The sequence below is a fragment of the Acomys russatus genome, chromosome 24 (genome assembly GCF_903995435.1).
Source record: "Acomys russatus chromosome 24, mAcoRus1.1, whole genome shotgun sequence".
NCBI lineage: Eukaryota > Metazoa > Chordata > Mammalia > Rodentia > Muridae > Acomys > Acomys russatus.
Genome location: NC_067160.1, coordinates 42,036,092 through 42,058,787, shown reverse-complemented (window position 1 = coordinate 42,058,787; position 22,696 = coordinate 42,036,092). Strand labels below are relative to the sequence as shown.

The following is a 22,696-nucleotide window of genomic DNA, read 5'->3' as shown; positions in this document are numbered from 1 at the left end:
AATGTCAACTCTCAATCTATGGCCTTCACAGCTTACAAAACCTTCCTCCACTGTGAGAAGGAAACTGACACAAAATGACATGGAGTGATAATAAAATTCTCATTGCCTATTCCTCAGCAGTCTTTATTCTTGTTTCTGAGAGGCTTCCTTTACTGTTTGGCATGGAGGAAACTGGCATCCTTTGATTTAGCAATGTCTGGCCTTAACCCAATATTCTAAGTTGTCTATTTAAAGTGGAACATTTTCAAAATATTAGATTTAATGCTGTAGGAACGTATATGGGGAGAGATGAAATGGGCTTCGATATGCTCAAAATTTATTGACGCTGGTTATCAGGTTACTCCAATTGGGTCTCCTCCCAACAAATAATGTCCACATATGTGTAATCTTTTTTATTGTTGTTGTTGCTGTTTAAAATAAAAAGATGTATTTGTTTGTTATTGTACTGTAAGTAGTATTGTAAAGTACAGTAAATATTCTGCCTGTATGTCTGCCTGTAGGCCAGAAGAGGGCACCAGATCTCATTATAGATGGTTGTGAGCCACTATGTAATTACTAGGAATTGAACTCAGGACCTTTGGAAGATAGACAGTGTTCTTAATTTCTGAGCCATCTCTCAAGCACTCTTTTCTCTGTGTAGCCTTGTCTGTTCTGGATTCACTTTGTAGATCAGGCTGGCTACGAACTCATAGATATCTGTCTGCCTCTGCCGCCCCAAATTCTGGGATTACAGGCACGCACCATAGCACCTGGCTCATAATCTTTTTTTTTTTTTTAATCTTTTGAAAGAAAATAAGGAATAAACCATGCCTTCCTCAGTTAAGCATATGGAGTGCTGAATAGAATTAGTGTCTCTGTCTCTACTGGACCAACCTCCAAAAAAGCATTTTAAAAAATATCACTTGAGAAGAACATTGGCTGCATTTATTTTCTATCTCAAAAGTATAACCATGCTCCAGACCTGTGACAAACAACACACACACACACACACACACACACACACACACACACACACACACACACACACACACCACTAGCACCACCACCACACATCCTACCCTCAAGACGTTCACACTCTCAGAGAAAAGATAAGTATGTAAGCCAGTGTAATTTTTGACAACTGTTAGAGAATATTCATAGCCTGACTTGAAAGATGACACAGAAGGACTTCAGAAATCCAAGCTACAGGTACAGATAAAGAGGGCCCTTTAATGGAAGGCATAGGCAGGAGGATATCTGTGAGTTTGAAGCCAGCCTAGTCTACAGAGTTCCAGGATAGCTAGAGCTGTTACACAGAGGAACCCTGTCTTGAAAACAAAACAAAACAAAACAAAACAAAACACAAAAAAAAAACAAAAAGGAGGGTCTTTCAGTATCAACAGGTACCTGGGAAACACAGTTTTCCTTAAAAAAAAAAAAATAAGAAAAGAACATTCAAGGATTTTACAAACCCCTGAATATTCTAGAAGTCATCCTAAGAATAGTGATGTGTAGTCTATACTTTGTAATTAGTATGGAGTTTTACAACTATCTAATCTAAACTTAATAACATTAAAGCTATATTATTTTATTTATCAAATTCTGTAAACTATCATGGCTAAGTATGACATAATATATGAAACTAGTTATGGCAACAGCAAGCGTCATTGAAAATTCCTTACAGATGTGTAGTTTGAAAAATAGAAAGGTTTTTTTTTTAAAGATCCACCATGGTGAATAAATACTTTCTGTGAAACTGCCTGTGAGGTACAAAAGACAGGGGCACTACAAGAGTGGATAAGACAAATTTTAAACTGTAAGGCATATGCAAGTACTGAGCACTGGAAAACCAAGATTTGTGATTTGTGGTGCATCCTTCATTCCAGCAATAGAGTGGCTGATAATGACGGTCACAAGTGCAGGGTCAGCATAGGACTTACTGAGTCCTAAGAGCCCAATATATTTCAATTTGTCTGGGGCAAAATCTTCTATAAAACATGGATTCATTAGAGAGAGAGACAGAGAGAGAGAGAGAGAGAGAGAGAGAGAGAGAGAGAGAGAGAGAAACCCAACTATCTAATAAGCAATAGGTATCATGAGCCTCTGGCCTCAGAAGGACCACATTTAGCATAGGAGGGAGCTAGTTCCCAAAGACAGTTATTGCTTAATAGGATCCGTGACTATACCTCCATTATGAAGAATAAACATGGCTCCCTGCTGGCTTCCCACTGCCACTGGCAGTTGGTGGTTGGGATGTTAGCTCCCTTTAACACCTCAGAAATGTTTTAGTATCCTTTTTCCAAAAGTGCAATATTACAGCAAGGCTTGCCTTCTATGAGAAAATAGAAGAGCAATATTAAAATAGGATGACTTGGACAATGCTTACATCAGCTCTGCTGTTGCCAAGAGTAACGCCTTGCTGAAGAGCCCCTGTTCTTGCCATTGACACGTTAATTTTGAGAATATCTATCAGCCTTTCAAACACACACAAAAAAAATCTTCAAACATTGGCTTCTTCTAATGTTACAGCTTAGACATCAAGGAAGCATAATATTTACACTACACACACTTTCACCTGAACTACTTGTTATTATTTTGCATGCAAGTAAAATAGTATCACTTGATTTTAAGAAGAAAAGGAGTCCTTTTTGAGTTCTGAGCTTATTTACTTAAAGGGGAGTTATTCTTCCTGAGGAAAAATCAATAAGAACATCAAGCATTTCTCTCAGAACTCTCTCTGAAAGGAAAATAGCACTCCCCACAAACAGTGTCACCATTCAAGTGTCGGGCCTGGTTCATCTGTTCCTAATGCTATAAAGACAGTATGGATGGTATTCAGGAAGACAAACCCAAGCTCTGATTTTTGTCTTCATTCTGATTTTCTGACAGAAAATCTTTAACATACAGACTCTGTGGAGAAAGCAAACAGTCGCTCATGTAAATTTGTCATTTACAGTCATCGAGCGTCTATGCGCTATTTTATCAGCATATCATTTTTCCTGGTAAGACATTCTTTTTAAAAGAACAATGGTATTCATATGGCACAGAGATACAAAAGATCTTCCTCTTTTCTTCTACATGTGTATTTACAAAGAAAATATGAAAAGCCTTTATTAGCAAAAAAATATATAAAACCAGTCATAATTTCAACATACAAAAATTTTAAAAAGTTTCATCCTTTAGTACCACCAAATTTAGAAAACCATTCATAGATCAGTACTTACTCACTCTTGAGGAGAATAAACACATATAAACCAGGCAAGTACTCTATCATACTCTCCCATGGAGATGCCCTTGGCTCTTGAAATGACTTTTAAATGCCAACATTGATTTCCTATATTGTACAGGACACCTTCAGAACATCTGTATTTTCATCTGGTGTTAGTATGTACTGAAGTACTGAATCATTTATTGGGATTTGGCACATCTGCTTTTCACTAGCTCTGTGCCTAGAACTCTCTTCATATGACGATGTCTACCTAGGGAATCAATTATATACAAGGGACTTTTAAAACATTACATAGTGAACGACACCTATGAAAAACACAACCTCAGATCAGGGCAAGACCGTTGACACTCAGAAGAATGCATCGATGTGACTCCTTCCTCTCTTTTCTTTATCTTAGCTCCTTGTACACTGCATAGACTTTAGAACAGTCTGTATTGCTACAACACCACTGAATCATTAGCACTAATAAATGCTAGTAGAGGTGCACTGGAACCTGAAAATATGTGTATGGTAATACATTAAAATAATGCAAATGGTGTATTAAAGAAGGCTTTGAATTACAGGTTATACGTCACTACTCTATACTCAAAAGCACCCTTTAAGCTTTTTGCAAAAGGATAAAACGAAACAAAACCATGCACTCATAGAGGTCTTGCACAGCTGCCAATCATGAAGTCTAGATTTGAATACAGACTAATTGACTTCAAAACCTCACCTATGAGATCAGCCTCCAGGGATGTTTTGCAGCTTTTGGGGATCAATTCAAGTTTAAGTTTCTGAAGATCTTATGTACCTTTCTCTCTTTCTTTCAAAGGACCAAAACAGAAAATGATCCCAGGATGTAGGAATCTGATAGTAATTAAATAACCTTTTGCCGATGAAAAATGGCTTTACTTTGCTTATTAAATGATTGATGATCCAATTTTTAAAAACAATATGTCACTTTTGGGTACTTTTTTTCTAATTGAAAATTCATACAATAATTCTAATCATGGTTCCCCTCACCCATCTCTTCCTAGACGCTCCCCTTCTCTCTCCCCATGCACCGCCACATCTTTTTTTTTCCCCCTTATAATGGCTTTCACTTTCATCAAACTGTTTGGTGACATATTAAATAACCAACCAAACAAGCAAACAAAGTCAAAAGAGACCATTCTATTACAATGATAACATTAATTAAGTGGCATTGTTTCTCCATGTGTAGAATAAGTCCCAATCTCATGCATTATTTTAACACAGTGCATCATAACAGAATACAACTTCTACAACAGACAGTGTGGGAAGGAGGAAAGAGAGGGGCGTGAATGCTTTAATTATACTTTAGTTTAAAAAATATATTTAACCTTTTAAAATGAAGTAAGACAAATTATAATATTAAATATTGTAAAAGTTTCAGGACAGTTTGCAATGATATAGATAATAAAAGTATGCTGTGAGGACTATTTCCTATGAAAGAGAGAAGTAAAAACCAAAAATAATTTGTAAGTCAGGATTAACCATGATTTCAAAAGATGAGAATACCAAAAACAGAAACTACAATACAGATTTAGAGAACACCAGAGAGAGATTTAAAATGAGGCAACAAGATAAAAACAAAAGGGGGAAATAAAGAATATGAGAATTTTGGGTGGCCCACCTGGGATGATGCTTTAGAACAGGATATCCTATCCACATCCCCACTGCTCCCCAGCCTACATTGGTCCCCCATTGTCTAAACTTAACAAAAACCTTTTGGAAAAGTACTACTAGCTGCCAACACCTTATTTTTCTCAGGTGTGAGCCTGTTTCCCAAGAGCCCGTGTTCTTTTCCTCTAATGAGTTCTGTTGTGTGTTCTGTAATTGTCACTGAAATGTGCTCAGGCAACAGTTTTATCTTCACTGAATCCATAAGTCCTTTTCCAAGCATTAAGCAGGGTTCTCTATATTAAGGGATAAAGGGAGGGTGGAGGAGAAGGAAAGAGAGAGAGAGAAAGAGGGAGAGAGACAGACAGACAGACAGACAGAGACAGAGAGACACAGAGACAGAGACAAACAGAGACAGAGAGAGAAAGACAGGGACAAAGACAGAGAGACAGAGAGAGTAAGAGAGAGAGAGAGAGGAATGGAGGTGAAGGGGAGGGGAGGGGAGGGGAGAGTAGAGCAGTAGAATGGCTTATATCCAACAGGATCTGGGTAGTCCAACAGTGGCCAGCTGAGAAGACAGTAGCTGCTTATTTCCTTATGCATGATGCTAAAAACCTGAAAAACGCTAGGAGACTCCAGGGTTTGCATTCTATATTGCAATCTTGAGAAGCTGAAATATGTTAGCAGTGAATGGATGGCTGCAGTAGCAGAGACACACTTGTGAACAAGAAGCCAAGGTAGCAGCCACAAGCACCCTTCCTCCAGACGTTATCTCTTTACTGGAAGGCCCTGCCAGACCTGGGAGCAGGTCTGTTGACCTCAGTAATGCTTCCTAGAGATGCCCTCATTGACCTGCCAGAGGTAGGAAGACTTAACTGATTCCAGGTGCAGCCAAGTTGCTGATGAAGATTGATCATCACAGAATACTGACAGACAACACGAGCTGACATGAAATTCAGTGTAAATTAAAGAAACAATTGGTTCTCTAGGATTATTTATGAATTCATATTCCTATTGCCAGCCTTATTCCAATAAGATGCTGTTAGAAATGTCTGTCATGAGTCAACAGCAAAGAAAAAGATCCCTTCAGTGGCTCCAGACAGAATGCAGCCACAGCACATCTTGTTGAGGTGGGAGTCTTTATGCATTATTCTACTTATTTTACCAGGCAGGAAATAGCACAGAGAGAGGCTAAGTGACTTGCCCAAGGACAAAGAGTGAGTCAGATGCAGAGCTGGGAATGCAGCCCACTTTGCCTGGTTCCCAGTGTACAGCCTTTCTCAGCAAGCCATAATGCCTTTCACATGGATCAGTTCCTAAAATGTATCAAGCTGTTAAAAATTCAATATAGGTGCTACATTACTTTCCAACTAGCCCTCTTTTTCACAGCTTTACAGGACCTGTTTTAAGAAGCTAGACCAATGATCACAAATACAATCTCATGTCATATTTTTTTTTGACAATGCCTCACTAAGATCAGTTTTGTCTAAATATCTAAAAGGATTACAAGAGCTTAGAGAATGAAGCTATACTTGGCTTTTAGAACTTCAAAACCCATTGCCCAGTGCTGAAGTTAAAAGAAGCTGAAAATGAACATAGAAGACATATATCAGCCACCAGAAAGTTTAACGCCAAGATACAAATCCAACAATGTCGCGTTCCCACGTGGAAGAGAAGGAGGACACTAATTGTGTATACACTGGGTAAATGGTTTTTCAAGATGATTCCGGAAATTGATTTTTTATACAAAGCTCTAACCAGAGTCAATAGCTAGGCTTCTGGTCATCACTTTATTGAGAATTCTGAACCATTAGAGAGGCCTTCCTACTTTATGCCATTTACTGGAGACACATAGTGTCGGTGGGACAGATCCTGAAGCTCCTGTGTCTTTAAAATAGTTTTAGGGACCATCACCAGTTGATAACACAAGACTCAACTGTGGAATCTTTCTATGTCACATTCACTGGGTTATGATGGTCTAAAAGATAAAATCCACTTACTATCTCTGCATGCACAAGCCTGTTTACTCCCCATCTACGAGCAAATCTAAAAGCACTATACACTTAAATTTGCACCTGCTTTACAGCTATCCTATATGTGCCCTGATTATATGGCTGTGATGATTCTTCTCTATGACCCCGTGCAGCTCAAGTGCTGAGATTTTTATGTGAAGGCAATGTCCTTAGCTGCCTGAAAAAACATCAACATTCACTAATTACCTTGTATATTTACCTGTGGTAGCCTGCAACACCTTTATGAAGAGTAGGTGTTGAACTCCTTAACAAGAACATTTGTCTATAGTCATACTGACTTGGAGTTTCAGTCACCATTTAACCATAAATTTACTGTTGAAACTGAAGGACTAAGCAAAATCACTTCTTTCAGAGCTTTGAAACTTGGGAAAGATCCACTGCTCTCTCCCTTTGTGCCTAGCAACCTTTGGCACCTAAGTGGTTGCAATTAGCTGAAAAGACTCTGTAGTTTTTAAGAGTCTGAAATTCTGGGGAAATGGAGGTTTCTGAAGTGGGTCAGGGAGAATACATGATGGCGTTGCTATATTTGGTGGCATTAAAAGTGAAAAGTGCCCCAAATGAATGAAAAGCTGGTGGTATGTTAGGCTTCTGGAGGGCCAGTCTGAATCATCTCTCAATGTTGAAGCTGGAACAGAATCAACAAGAAAATAAATAATGGCACGAATGGTTTATATTATAAACAGTTGAATCAATATCTGTGAATCTATGCTTGTTTGAATAAATAGAGAAAGATTGGTAGTCCTTCTTAACAGAGAAATGTCAAATGTTGAAAGAAGGAGCAAGATGCCACCTTACCCAAGTGATCAGCAGTGACATGGCCAATGTGACAGAGCCTGTGATATTGCTGTCGTGGGAATTGATGCTTCTGCCAAGATGGCACAATCCTCACCACACCAAGCAAAAGGGGAGAATAAACTAAATCGTGGAACGTTCTCCAAAAACCTTATTAGGATTCCTTAACTGAGCATAGGACCCGAAAGTAAATAGAGGACAGATGTGAGAGATGCACGGACAGAACAGAGTTACATCTGGGACTGCATGTGAAATACGATTTATGGTCACACTCTTACTTCTGGAATTTGTGCTTACTCAACATTGTCCCCGTATGATATTATTTCTGTATTATACTGTCAATATATTAATATATTAGTAATAGGGATAAAAAGGGCATAAAACACTTACTTAACAAATTTATGTCTTAAGTATTTCAAAAGTTAAAAAACACTCTTCAGAATTGTCACTTTAGCTGGGCTAATTACAATATAACATATGGGCATGAAATTGAAGAAATTATATGGCACATATTTGTGTGTGTGTGTCTGTGTGTGTGTGTGTGTGTGTGTGTGTGTGTGTGTGTGTGTGTGTGTGTGTGTGGTCTGAAATCCTATCATTTCCGAGGGCAGGGAACATGATATAATTAGCCATTGCTCCAACTGTGCCATAGCAAAGTACCTGCTCTCAGGGGCTTTATTTTCCAGGATAGTTTTTTTTTTTTCTGCTCCCATTGGCCTTTTCTTTTTTCCCCTCTGATTGCCGATAAATACCCTCACATGACCAGCAACATTAAATTCAACCGTGTGGGCTGTGGAATGCAGAAGCTAACTATAATCCTTGCCTACACATGCACACGCACATACACACACACACACACACACACACACACACAGACACACACACACACACACACACACACCCCACTGGTAATACAACTGCTTCTTAGATGACTCTCATTGCTTTGTTCTGAAGTCATGACTGGGTCTAATATCATAAATCCTCTCTGGATCATTCAGAACATTTTTCTCCCACTTTCTCTGTCTTCTATTTTATATCCAGCAAGAAAGAAGTTGTTAATACAGAACATGATACATTATTGAACCTTACTATGAGTGTTTAAGTATTTCGACTAAAGTGTCCTTGTGTTTGTCTGTACATGCATGCAAGTGTAAATGCTAGTTCATGTTCTAGTATGGATGTCAGTGGTCAGTATCAATGTCTTTCGTCATTTGCCTCCTTTTTCTTTGAAACAGAGTCTCTGAACCTGTGTTGACTCATTCATCTAGACTGGCTAGCTGGCTCCTGGGATCCACCTGTCTGCAACTCCAGAGTACTGAGCTTGTAGATATGAACCATTGCACTCAGATACTACATGGGAACTAGGGATCTTAACTTAAATCTTTTACTGACTATGCCATCTTCCCAAAATGCCTTCCTTGATGTTCTTCTTATCACACCCAAGTTCTACATCAGTAACATTCATGCCAGCATGTTATGCTGGGCTCTGTAGCAGAACTTTAGTCTGCAACATTTTCTTTCTGGCTCAGTCACGTGCTCTTCTTTCTAATGCTGAGGACCTGTAGAGAGTCAAAGCCTAGCTGCCTCAGCACTGAATCCAACAGTGTTCCTTTTTGTCACCAGCAATATTATTTGTCGTGTGTGTGTGTGTGTGTGTGTGTGTGTGTGTGCGTGTATTGAATTAGATCTTCATGCACAAACACTTAAAGCATTGGGACTTATCTATCCACAAATATTCTAATTCCTCAGGGCTCATTAGAAATCCAAAAATCCATCTGCTCTAGTTGCCATAGTCTCACTAGCTAATTCTTTGGACTGCTAGGTGTTTCTTTTTATATATTTTCTGACCAGAAATCGTCAGCCTTTGTGAAGCATGCCCAATATGCCCTTTAATATCTAAAGGTCACTAAATAGGTCAAGTGTAGTTACTTAAAATGAGAGCAGAAATATTTCAAAAGCCTTTATCTCCAAGTCTGGAGTACTTAGTAGCCACACCCAATATTATTTGTCTTTCTGAAAATGCTGAGGGAATTCCATCAAACACTTTCTGTTGCCTGCAGAAAGATGGGAGCAGCAGGATGACTGCTTCGGGTTCACAAGAGACAGTACTCCTTGAAGAAATGTCATTATTCTTAATATAGATGAGGCCCCCTGCTCATGTGCACAAGTCTTTAGGCTCCGCCCATGACATCACCGTGGGGACACAGCTCTACTTTTCTAACCCTCCTTGGTGTACACCCCCAAAGTTTTGGTGATTTTGAGTAGATTTCAGTCTCTGGAAATATTTTGACTTAAGTAGCTTCTTTGCTACCCAAAGACTTATTGGGTGTCTCACCATCTGAACCGTTATTTGGATGGGCTATTTTTTTATCCTCGGCTCCACATAACAAGTTTATGCCCTGTTCCAGGAAGGCATAGCATCCCCACCTATGTGCTTTTTTTTTTCCTTTTGAGCATGTAGTCATTAAGTTTTTTGCCTTACCTAAAATGCAAGCAAGCTCTTTCTACTCATTTTTAATCTTTTTTTCTACAATGCTTTCCTTAAAAAAGAAATAAAGCACTCAGCAAACCTTCATGTGATGTGAGCAGATTTCTAGCCCGGGAACATAAGTTACTCCCTATGCTTACAAATATACAAGAGACCCTTCTTCCTGCTATTTTCTGTTTCCCAGATTAATTTATTTTCGAACTTTTGGTAGCCCTCTGCTGAAGTACACAGCAAACAGTTTTACAGTGAGCTCCAAATTAAATATTAATGCAGAATCTCCTAGCCTCAAATTTCATTTGGTTCACTCACTCTAAAACTTAATAAAATTTTGGTATATGCTTCACATTTAACTTATTTCAAGGCACAGTGTTGATTTTTGCACTGAACTTTCAGATACAAGCTATAGAAGATGTTTTTGACAACATGAATGAAAAATGAACTGAACTTGAAAATGTCTACTAAACTCACATGTACATACTTTACACAGAAAAGAAATTGGTTGAGATCTTTTGCTTCAATATTTTATGTAGGCATTTTTCACTTTATATTCTGAGGCTTACATCACTTCATCTCAATGTGCAGGCTACTTAGGAGATGTTTCCCCTGAGTCCAGAGACACCAAGCAAAACATATGCATGTGAGCATGTATTTACACATCACAACTCAGTCTCAAAGTATTTCCAGGATGATTTTTCCCATAATATTCTTTCTCCTTCATATATATAGTATAGTGAAAGGCTTACCAGGGGGTGAGCTGTCACTCCAAGCTGCTATCTTGGTTCTCTACTTAGATGATATCTTAAGTTCTAATGGTGAAATATTTGGGGTATTAAGCTGATACAATAACAGTATCCTGAATTGCACATTTTTACTTAAAGTTTGAAAGAACCTCAGCATTTGTTCAAGGTAGGAAATAGGAGAGATGGAGTGGTGAAAAGAGGAAAGGGAGAGAGACAGAGAGAGAGAGAGAGAGAGGGAGAGAGAGAGAGAGAGAGAGAAGAAATGAGAATAAAATGGAGCAATAACAAACTTGCAGAACATTACTCCTCAGACTGCCAAGTGATCTTCAACACATTAGGACCTGGTATAACTCATTCAACAGGAACAGGAACATCTTCAAACATGTGCATTCAGTTCTTCCTTACAGACCCTCATGATGTGAAACTTTTTGATAAGATTCATACCATCTGCATGCCTCCTCTTCAGGCTCCTCTTATAATAACTTTCCTCTGTAACTCCAGCATAAGCCAAGAAAACATGAAATGTGTGCTCTAGTTTCTCCAATTAGTTTTCCTTGAAAATCCAGAGTTATGCGGTTAGTTGGTTAGTTAATATATCTGTTGCTCATGCCAGTTCCAGCATTTGCAAACCACAGCAAGGCTGGCATTATTTAAGAATAAACTCATGAGGGTTTGTGAGTAGCAAACTAGTTTCCTCATAAATTCAGGTGCCACATTTCTTCTCTGCTGGGACACTGCTTAAATTGCTATCAGCACCTCTCTTCCTTTCTCAACACTTGAGGAAATTTTTTTTCCTAAATTTCAGAGATCAAGATGAGTGAAGCAAGTAGCAACTGCACTACATTTTTTTTTCTTTACTAACTTAATAGAATATTCATAACCAGGAACATGACTGTCAGTTGAAATTCTTTTCCATCATATAAAGGTTTAAGAGACAACTGAATAGGTGCTTTCTGCTTAAAGAAAAAAAAAACACTTAAGATTTCTTCAACAGTAAAGCACAAATGAGGCTCTAGGGGCCAATTCCTTCTCCTTTTGCTTTTGCAGTGGTTTACATTAAGAGAAATAGCAGAAAATGATTGCCATATATTTACCAATACTTAGAATGTTCTTTTTTGTTTGTTTGTTTTTGTTGTTTTGTTTTGTTTTTGATTTTGATTTGTTGTTTTTTAAGACAGAGTTTCTCTGTGTAGCCTTGACTGTCCTGGACTTGCTTTGTAGACCATGCTGACCTCAAACTCACAGTGATGTGCCTGCCTCTGCCTCCCAAGTGCTGGGATTAAAGGCGTGCATCATCACTGCCCGGCTTGTTGTTGTTGTTTTGAGACAAGGCTGCTCTGTGTGTAACCTTGGCTATCCTAGATTCACTTTGTAGACCAAGTTGGCATCAAATACACAGTGATCCACCTGCCTCAGCCTCCCTGAGTCCTGGGATTGAAGGTATTCACTAGCACACCCAGTTACTTAAAATATTCGTAATGTTTCTAAATGCATCGCCTTAAATAATACCAGAAGAATGCTGTGTTGCTCTCTCTGAATTCCAGATACAGTATACATAAGCAATGAGTAGGAAGGACATTGGCTTGGCAGCTCTGAAATATAAGTACAAAGGTGGTATTAAGATAAGATATGTTACAGGATCAAACACAATCATTTGGTGCCATGTACTGTGGCGAATCACAAATCGTGCAAGTCAACGAGAGGCATTCCAAAGTGGAATTCATCCATCTATAAACAACAGAAACTAGTCACTCTCTTATTTGGAATATCTGTCTTTACTTCAAAAAACTATCAATGAGAATTTCCATTCATGCTTCATCTTCCTGTGTATGAAGTGGCACAGCATCCATCATCACAAAAGAACCCATCTAATAAAACATCTAAACGTCTGTTCTATCTTGATATCATCTCACTGTTACCATTTCCTTTCAAACTGACACCACTTTTCCCAGGTCAATTTTAGTGAAATTTCAACTCTGTCTGAGTCTATCCTTTATTTAGCAAAAAGCATAATCTCACAAAGCAAGTTCTGCTGTGTCATCTCTGAATAAAGCCCACACCCCTCTCGCCATAATGGCGCTGAGCTAGCTGATCTAATCTGATCCCTACTCTGCTAAACACACATGGTCCATGCCAGGCATGCATGTCATTTTTGTTCTCTAGAAAAAGGACAACTATTGACCCTTTCTCAAGGTTTACATGCAGTTTCTTTCTCTACTGCTAAAGATGTTCCCCTTTGTCGCATGTAGGAGACATGTCAATAGTCTCAACTTTCTATGAATATAACCATCAAAACATTTCTCTTAATCACGTTATTTTTCTTTCTTCGTAGCTTAATTGTTATTCATTGCCTATCATCATTGCTTCTTGGCTGTCTCTTCTTGCTTCTCATACTAAACTGCATTGTCTAACTTGCCATTTGCTTCGTTCTCAATATTTAAGGAATTTTCACCATGGGTTTGCTGAATTTTGTGGGATGAATCAGTAAGGAAATGAACACCCACAAGTCCTATGGACTTTCTTCAGAATTAACATGTTTCAAAGGGGGAGAAATTCAGTAAGTCAATTATGCAATAGATTTCTTGCTATAGGCAATTTACATGGTGCTAATGCTACAGTTAATGATAATATGAATTAATGTCATCCTATTCAGGATCCATTGTTTTCTACAAATATTATTTTCTCTACTGTTGTGGGAAGTCCTAGGCCTTGGCAGTGTTGATTTTTGTGTAGAGAATTGGAGCAGAATTCTGTAAAACTTGGCATCAAAACACATTGGATGAAACATAGGGAAAAGAAAAATTCCTTGCCTTTCTTGCCTTGTGTCCTTACAGTAATGGAGGCATGAAAGTGAGGGAGCTGAAAGAAGCTAACATTGGTTACTTGGTCTTATGATCCATTTCAAAATATCTGACAGAACTACTTAGTGAATAAAAAAGAAAGAAAGAAAATATTACAAACAATAATGTTTAAATTCTGAAATGTACCTGTATTTTTCCAAATTAAATATTCAAGAGAGTTTCTTTTTTTCTTTTTTTTTTTTCTCACAAATATCTCAAGTACAGAATTGAACTTTTATCCATTGGTATCACACAAATGACCAATGGCCTTTATAATTATAACAATAAAATGGCTAAAATAATGCTTGATTTCTGAGTCTGTAATGTTATGCACAAATCTTCAAAATATGCATGACCACTGAGCACAATTACTGGATTCATAACACCTTCATCTCATAAAGTAAGGTCTGCTGAGCCAGTACAATTATCACTGCATCTGAGCAATGTGTAGTATATTTTAGATGCCCTGAAATCCCAGATTTAAAATTTATAAAACTTAATGTTTTAGCAAATGTTTTAGGTTACTACTTGTCCCCAGATGTTAGATCTATGTTGGTATAGCCAAATTTTTCAATGGCACAGTTCTCTTTCAGAATTTTTGATCTTTATAGACTTATACATCATAATTCCTAAAGAAAATGGAACATTCTTGATGTATTTATGTTTTCAGCACTATAACTAAGGGTTTTCTTTTTTTTTTTTAAACAAATATCTTAAAATATCATAGGAGCCCTTAAAGCAACTAAGTTTCCTTTCTCTTCTTCTCTGTCTCCCACCTTTATTTTCAGTTCTCTTTTCTTGCACTGAGAAGAAAAGGATAAGATGACAAATTGTCATTAAAGAAAAACTCAGCGGTAGAAAAATTCTTAAGGAATTATGCATTCATATTTCTAAAGGTAAGCTGTCTTGAAGCCTTGATGGTTGGCGATGCTACGTGGAATGTTAGGAAGCACCATCCTATTGATGGTAAGAACAAAACAAGAGACGGACTGTGGAACCTTGATCTTACCTACAGAAGAGATGTATTATTCCCACTAAAATGAGGTCATGCTTCAACAATACCTGCCTTTGGTCTGAAGGCTAAGCCAGCCAGGGCAATGAGGTGTACTGCAACTCAGGAGCTAGATGTCTGGCTGTTAATAAGAATACACTTTGAGATAAATCTAGCACTGCTATCTTAGCAAAGAAACAAGCCCTATCTTCTCCCACAAGTTTTTGTTTCTTTTCTTTACTAAAGTTAGAAGAAACTGCATAGGAAACTGTCATTTCTCAAAACATCTACAAAAAGACTTTCATCTTCTCCAAAGAATATCAATATAATTTTATGTATATATTAAGAAAAATTTTCATTACATGAGTTTTTTTTAAACATAATCCAAGAATGATAGGATTAAGCAAAATAGTCAATGTTAAGAATGAATTAAGCAAAATGTCTTTGGTTCTATAGAAGAGATATCTCTGAAAGATGTTATATGTTTTAAACTTATTACTGGAAAAGTTGAGAAGAAATTCAAGATGTTGACAAAGTATTTTTATTTGATAACTTGAGTTTATAATTTTAGCTAATAGTTTTAATTTTAATTTTGGAACAATGTAATCCCATCAATGAGTTTACTCAGGAAACTCAATCAAATTAATTGTGTTTATGTGAAGACAGTCTAGACCAATACAGTATAAAGAAAGAGAGGGAAGGAAGGGGGGGGTGAAAAACAGAAGGCTAGTAGGAGAAAGAAGAAGAGGAGTGATATTTTTATTGTATTTTATATTTTTATTGTATTTTTTGATATTGCTGAGTTCAGAGCAGTGCAATATATAATACATTTTTTCCTAACATGACAACATTGCTTTACCAGGGAGATAGAGAAGGCTACCAAACCACTAGAAAATCTATCTCTAAACTTATGCAGAAAGTACATGAGAGAAAGTCATCCAATAGAAGAAGGCATGCACATTTTGCATGTCTTGTCCTCTGACATATGATGGGATATTTTGGAGGGTCCAGTACTCTTCCTCTGATAGGGAACAATCAGTTGGTGAAATCACTGTTCCTTAAATAGGAGAGTATATAAGACTGAGAACAGTCACATGATATCACTGTGAGCCTTAAAAATAATTTAGGTAAATATAAATTGGCACACATAGGAATTAGACAAATACTAATTTTAACAAATGAACTCTACAGATGTTTCTCTATTTGGCATTAATATTTACCTACTAGGATATTTCCACCAGCCGGGTAGATACAAGTTTACTGTCTATCTCTCTGGTTTAAACATGGGGTTTATAGACTCACAGGAAATTAGATAAAGAGAAAGGTGTTGTCTCCCTTCTAAAAAGTAAACAAAACAAAACTAGAAAACTTGGTTTTTGCCTTCTCGGTATATTGAGATGCATACATTACAACTGTCATTATTCTCATATTAAATTGGCCAAGTGCTATGTCAGTCAAAAACTTTAGAGAAAAATCTCCCATATAAAACCTAGGTGATTTCTGACACAAATGTTGCCAATGCTACCCTCTGGCTAACTTATTCTGAGATCTTCACTGTACTTGCGCTCACTGTCACTCTTCCTGGCATGAAACCCCATTTGAATGGCAAGCCTTTGAGGCATTTTTACTACAGAGTTTTCATATGCAATTGCTCATGGAGCTGGGTGGGGCCCAGTGGAAACACAGCCTCAACATGGTGAGATTCTGACTTCAGGCCCCGCATCAGGAAACTGAAAGGGGCAAAGGCACTTTGACATTTGTGTCTTCCACATTCAGATTGTGTGGAAACAAATTATTAGCCATCTGGAAACTCATTAGGGCACTGTTTGCTGCCGGTCAAGACATACTTCGTCAGTTTTTCATCTCACATTTTTGTTTTTGTTTCTCAGGAAGGTGTTAATCACAAGAATAGACATTTTCTCTGCAGTTATAAAAAATAATAAAAACTTTGATTTTTTTTTTTTTTTTAATTAATTTATTCTTGTTACATCTCAATGTTTATCCCATCCCTTCTATCCTCCCATTCCTCCCCTCCCCATTTTCCCATTATTCCCCTCCCCTATGACTGTTCCTGAGGGGGATTACGTCCCCCTATATATTCTCATAGGGTATCAAGTCTCTTCTTGGCTACTTGCTGTCCTTCCTCTGAGTGCCACCAGGTCTCCCAGACCTCAACATAAAACCAGAGACACTAACTCACTTAGAAGAAAAAGTGGGAAAGAGCCTGGAACATATTGGCACAGGAGACAACTTCCTGAACAGAACACCAACGGCCCAGGCCTTAATGTCAACCATTAATAAATGGGACCTCATGAGGCTGAGAAGCTTCTGTAAGGCAGGAGACACTGTCAAGAGAACAAAGCGACAGCCTACAGACTGGGAAAAAATCTTCACCAACCCTACATCTGACAAAGGTCTAATATCCAAAATATATAAAGAACTCAAGAAATTAAACACCACCAAACCGAATAACCCAATTGAGAAATGGGGCTTGGAACTAAACAGAGAATTCTCAACAGAGGAGTATCAAATGGCTGAAAAACTTTGATTTAATAAGCTGTGTCCCTAAGATTGGGGCCATAGTATGTTTTACGGTCTTTGCATCAAAATGTCATTTTAAGAAAGATATATAAATAAAAATTTAACATGTGAGCAGGATCTACTTGCTACTGCATTGGTTCGAGTAGAGACATCATGTTGGTACAAGCATGCACAACGCTTAGTATTAATTCTGCTTTCGTTGAATGTATCTATTTGAAATGAAGACAAGTGTTTCCTGTGTAAAGAATTGTTTTGACAGACAGGCATAGAAGCTAGAGCAATCTATCCCCTGTGTCTGACTGGTGATTTTCCTACAGAGACTCCCTATAACCAGGAAAGAGTTGAAGATGGGAGTGAATTCTATGTAAGACATTAAAAGTAGCTGCGGAAATAAACTCGGTGGCATTATTAGGATAAAGGTCGTATTCTAGCATAGAATAGAAAGAACGTGCAGAGGTCCCATAGCACTGCATTTCCTTTAAAAACAAAAACAGTAAACAATCCATGTTTATGACAGGTAGTTTTCAATGAATCTTATCTTTATATTATGCCATAGGCTCTGACAAGAGATAGAGAAAGTAACAAGTAATTTAATACTATTGGTCCAATGTAGGTGCACAGGAAATTTCTGTATATATCAACATTTACCGACAAGCAGCACTTATAAAGGGGCATTTCGTTTCTAAGAATCTACTAATGATATCATCCACAATCAACTGTAAGATTACTTTCACATTTGCTGGGGGGAAAACCTCCCATCTTAATAACTCCAGAGTAGTCAATGCGTAAATTTCCTGTAACAGTAGTGTATGCATTCTCCCTTCTCATAGGTACAATTGAATGAAGAGTAACATTGAAGCAAGTTGCTGTAAACTATCTCTGTACTGCAAGTATTCTCATAGGGTATTATGAAATTAAAAGACAAAGTATGCAAGTCATTATTATTTTAAATAAATATAGTTTAATGTCTCCAGAAATCAGCACATTTCTTTGTTTTTGCTTCTTTTGTGTAATTCTTTCTTATTGTTCTAAGATATTTACATTTTCCTTAGTACTTAAATTTAAGTTTAGAAGGTGGGAGGAACTGAGCCAAAGTTTAGAGACTTCTTCAAAAACAAAACCTGCTCATTTTATCAAATGAGATATGAATTGCACAGAGATATAAATTGCAGTACACTCTTTAAGAGAAAGAAGATTAAACTGTAACATATATGTAACGGTGAACTTTCAATGGTTTTAAACAGACAACAAGAAAGGACAAAAGCAGCACCAACAATAATTGTTTGGAAATATGTCCACACATCTTTTCAGACTCAAGCGTTTTAACTTGTTCTGGGTCTCCTACCGCCTTTTCTTTTCAGAAAATTTGACTATTTAAAACATACTTCCTTTCATGTCTTAATCATTATCAAGCAGTGCTTTGATGTGATATGACATTCTCAAATGACTAATTAGTTGATTTTTTAAATGAATCTGTTTTCTCTTCTTTTTGGCTGTTAAGAAATTGTAAAGACATTTCCTTTTTCAGATCAAATTTTTTAAAAAAAACTTGCATATACAGTATTTTGATAGTATAAAAATCAATATAAACAAGGCAAACCGTGTGTAAATAATGGACAAGTAGATGGCTATGAATTGAAAGCTAAATATACAAATGAGTTTCAAGTATGCTTTTTGTCTTTTTTGGTTTGGGTTATTTGATTTTTTTTTTTTTTTTTTTTAGCTAGTAAGAGTGTGTCTCTTCCATTCGCAAACTTCCCGGGGACACCAGACTAGAGAAGAACACAAGCACCTCCCACAAGAATAAGGAGATGTCTCTACTTCTAAGTATCTAGAGAACCCAGATTTGGTTTCACACGTTGAGGCATGAAGCTCCCTCTTACACTCCTAACCTCAGCAGTGTTTTCACACATACACTCTTTCCTCAAGGGTCATTGCCACTGCCACAGGCTTGATGGTCACTACATCTCATTAACCTTGTTTGGGTTATATGCCAGGTCTTCACTGTCAGCATCTCAGCAGGGGGACATCTGTCATAATGCAGCTACACTCTCGTTTGAAACTTTCAGCAAGATTATTTCTCTCCCTCCCTCCTTCCCTTCTTCCTTGCTCTCCCTCCTTTCTTTCTTCATATGTATTTGGGCAACTCTTTCGATTTCGATAGCTGGCTGTCATAGTTTTAATTGTTTCCTAAGTTTTGAGAGTTATGCTAGATGCAGTGCAGGTCAGTAAGCGTTGATCTGCAACTATATATGCTTGCACTGTATCACAAAAATCATTCTGATAATTTTTCAGCAGATAATTTACATCTAGTTAAATCACAAAAACTAACAATTATTTTCCATGTAACCTTAGATGCCTTAGGTGTTCCTGTCATTTGTGGAGCTAAGTTGTCACCAAATACCATCCTTTATGTTAATTACTTATCTCCTGAGAAAGCTGATTTACATTTAATTGTTTATTGTGCGCAAAAATTCTCTCTGGATGTTCAGTAATTCCTCTCGAGTAGCAGCAGTGCGCTACAGAAATACACAGGGCACCAATCTATGGGTAAGGTCAGACTGTGGGTGGAGGGTGGGGTGCACGTTCCATCAGAGGGACTACCAGGAACCCACAGTCTGCCTGCAGCTTGCTTTGCCACCATACTGGCCCAAAAAGCTTCCTCTGCTCATCTGCTCCTGCCTCACTTCAAAGGTTCTTGCTAAGGAAGGTTGAGGAGGGACCGCTCCAGATCAAAGCCACAGTCATTTCAAGTGAGAGCTACACGCTTCCATTTTATCTGCACAGTTTTTTTTTTTTTTTTTTTTTTTTTTCAACTCTTCCACAGCAACTTCAAGGCAACTTAAGCAAGTTCAGAAAGTATATGATTCGGTGGTGTGCATCTGAAAGATTATCAGTGCTACTCCTAGAGATGGCGTGTGTGAGCCTGCTCTGGGACTAGGGCCTGGTTGCCAAGAGTAGGTTTAGTAGGACCATTACAACCATCCTGTGCTGTCCTATAATGGAACTAGCTGGCAGTCAGTTCCTAATTCCTTTCACCTAAGCCGAGTGAATACCACAATGCAAGACCTTGGCTATTTGCTTGGCAGTGGCATCTGTGTCTTTGGAGCTTTTAATTTTTGTTTGTTTATTTTGTCTTTCCTAGTTAAGTTAAAAGGCTAAATTATATGGTCAGTGTGAGCTCGGTTCAAGATTTTTGATACTTCTAATCGTCCTTAGAGTAGTTAACCCTTTCAAGCCTGGCAGCAGTGTGCAAATATTCCTCTGCTATGATTTTCCCCTTTCTCTTTTTAACCCATGTATGCTCGTTCAATGATAATAAAGGGACGATAAGAGGAATTGTGAGTTTCCAGGTCAAAAGTTTCAGAATCTTGGTTTATAACCCTTACCATCTCTTCGGGCACCCCATAACCTTTCCTGTCTGAACTTCTGTGGTTCTCAGCTGCTTGGGGAAAAGCAAGCACAAAGTACCAGGCTAGAGAGAGCCAGGCTCTCCAGTTAATAAGGCTATCTAGCTATCCTGGTACTGGGTCTAAGACCGTTCCTGTCAGAAAAGCCCTCAGTGCTCCACAGATGGCTACTCAACCCAAGTCAGTCCAAATAAAAAGGAGACAGAGACACACACTCCAGGAGGGAGGGAGCTCTCACACCTCTCCCCAGATACACAGCTGAAGAAGTTAACCAGGAGCTAAGTTGGGAGAGTAATTGTCTATGGCGGAGAATCATGAAGCTAAAGCTCTCCGCTGAGAGCCAGAGCCAAAAGGAGTCTCAAAGAAATTCGAATTCTGGTCCAACATCTGCAGCGCTTGGGATGCCCGGACAGAAGCCACGGCCAAGTCCAAATGTTCCCCCAGGAAAGGGGACAGACAAAATCAGCACCCAAAAATGACCAAGGGTAAAATGTCGGGGCTCATAACACTCTTGCGTCTAGTTCAGAAACCTTTCAATAATCCTCTCCCCCAGGAGGCGACTGCACAGTGGCCAGCGGGTCCCGAGAGCGGAGATGCCAAGGACTTAAGTTTCACACTCAGTTCGTTGCCAGCATCATCCCGCAAGAAAGCCCAGGAAGGAAACGGGGAGGGAGCAGGGGTGATCGTGGCCCTTACCTTGCTTGGCTCCCACAGTCAGCACCTCAGCGTTAGGCAGTAATCCCAAGAGAGTGAGGATGGCAAGGAGCAACTGGGACATGATGATCTTCTCGGTGAGCCTGTGCTGCAGACTGCTCGGCGGCACCTTAGGCAGGGCCGCGGTGGCTGGCAGCCTGGAACCGAGCCGCGTCATTTACAAATGTCACTGGAAATCCCTGGTCGGTGGGTCCAGCCAGTCCGCCTTGCTCTGCCAGGAGGAGGATGTGGAAGGTGTGCGAAAGCGCGCCTGCGGAGAGCGTGCGAGCGCCAGCCAGGCGCTGTGTGTCTGGACTTTTTCGATGCAGGGTACGTCTGATCTTACATCACGCAAGAGGGGCAGAGAGATGCCCGCCGATGGGAATTCACTATTAATCACCGCGGCCTCCGCACATCCCTCCTTCGCCCACAGAAATCACATCTATTACTAGTAAGAGGCGGTTACACGATAGGGAAACAGTCGCAAATGAGACCGCCACAAATCACTGCTTTTTCAGCCTCCTTGAAGGGAAAGTAACTCCGCACGGGTTCTGTATGGATCTGGGTCCTTAACAAGGGGGTGGGGGGTGGGGTGGGGGAAGGACTGCAGTGGGCCAAGCCAACCAAGCTTCAGAAAGCATCACCCAGCTAGCTGAGAAGTCCCCACTCTTGAGCCTTACAAAGGCTTCTCAGGCAGAGCTGATTTGATACCTTGGCTGTACAAGGAAGCTTCCTTCCTGAGAAGCCAGGAGGTTGTTTCTCTTAGGGAAATGGTTTCCTCCACTTGACAGCTCGCTGAGCTTTCCCAACAGCACTAGTAACTTTTATGCTGAGTGGCACTTGGGGACAGAGATGCAAAATTAGTGACTCAGCAGAAACAAATCAAAAATTTCTGAAGTCAATAGCCATTTTGCACACACACACACACACACACACACACACACACACACAGAGCAAGGTAAGTGCAAGCAAGCAGCAGGTCATGTTTAAGCAGGAGTTGCCAATGGGTTTTGCCTGAATTTTCTGTTTAAAGAAATACCTGAGGTCTTTTAAGCTTTTGGGGTGATTTTGTGTGGTTTTTTATTCCTGTGTTGCACTGACAGCCTGAGAACTTTCAGAAAAAATGAAATGTATGTGAGGAATATTTACACACACACACACACACACACACACACACACACACACACACACGATGATTTAGTGACCATTTACAAAATACAATGGCAACCCTGGTATTTAGAATTTAAACCACGATTTTGAAATGACTGATTAAAACTTGAATATCTTAATAATTAAAGGCTGACTTTCTTCATAGTAGTTTCTGGGTTTTTTTTCTA

At 38.8% G+C, this 22,696-nt stretch overlaps 1 protein-coding gene across 1 annotated transcript in view; it reads right to left on the bottom strand.

Moving 5' to 3' along the window:
* Lrp1b (LDL receptor related protein 1B) overlaps positions 1-21,891 on the bottom strand; it is a 1,950,158-nt gene extending 1,928,267 nt beyond the window's left edge. The window contains exon 1 of the mRNA XM_051166335.1: positions 21,363-21,891. Coding sequence (XP_051022292.1) covers positions 21,363-21,537 — 175 coding nt within the window. The 5' untranslated portion in view covers positions 21,538-21,891. The remainder of the gene's footprint in view (positions 1-21,362) is intronic.
* Positions 21,892-22,696: the final 805 nt, after the last annotated feature.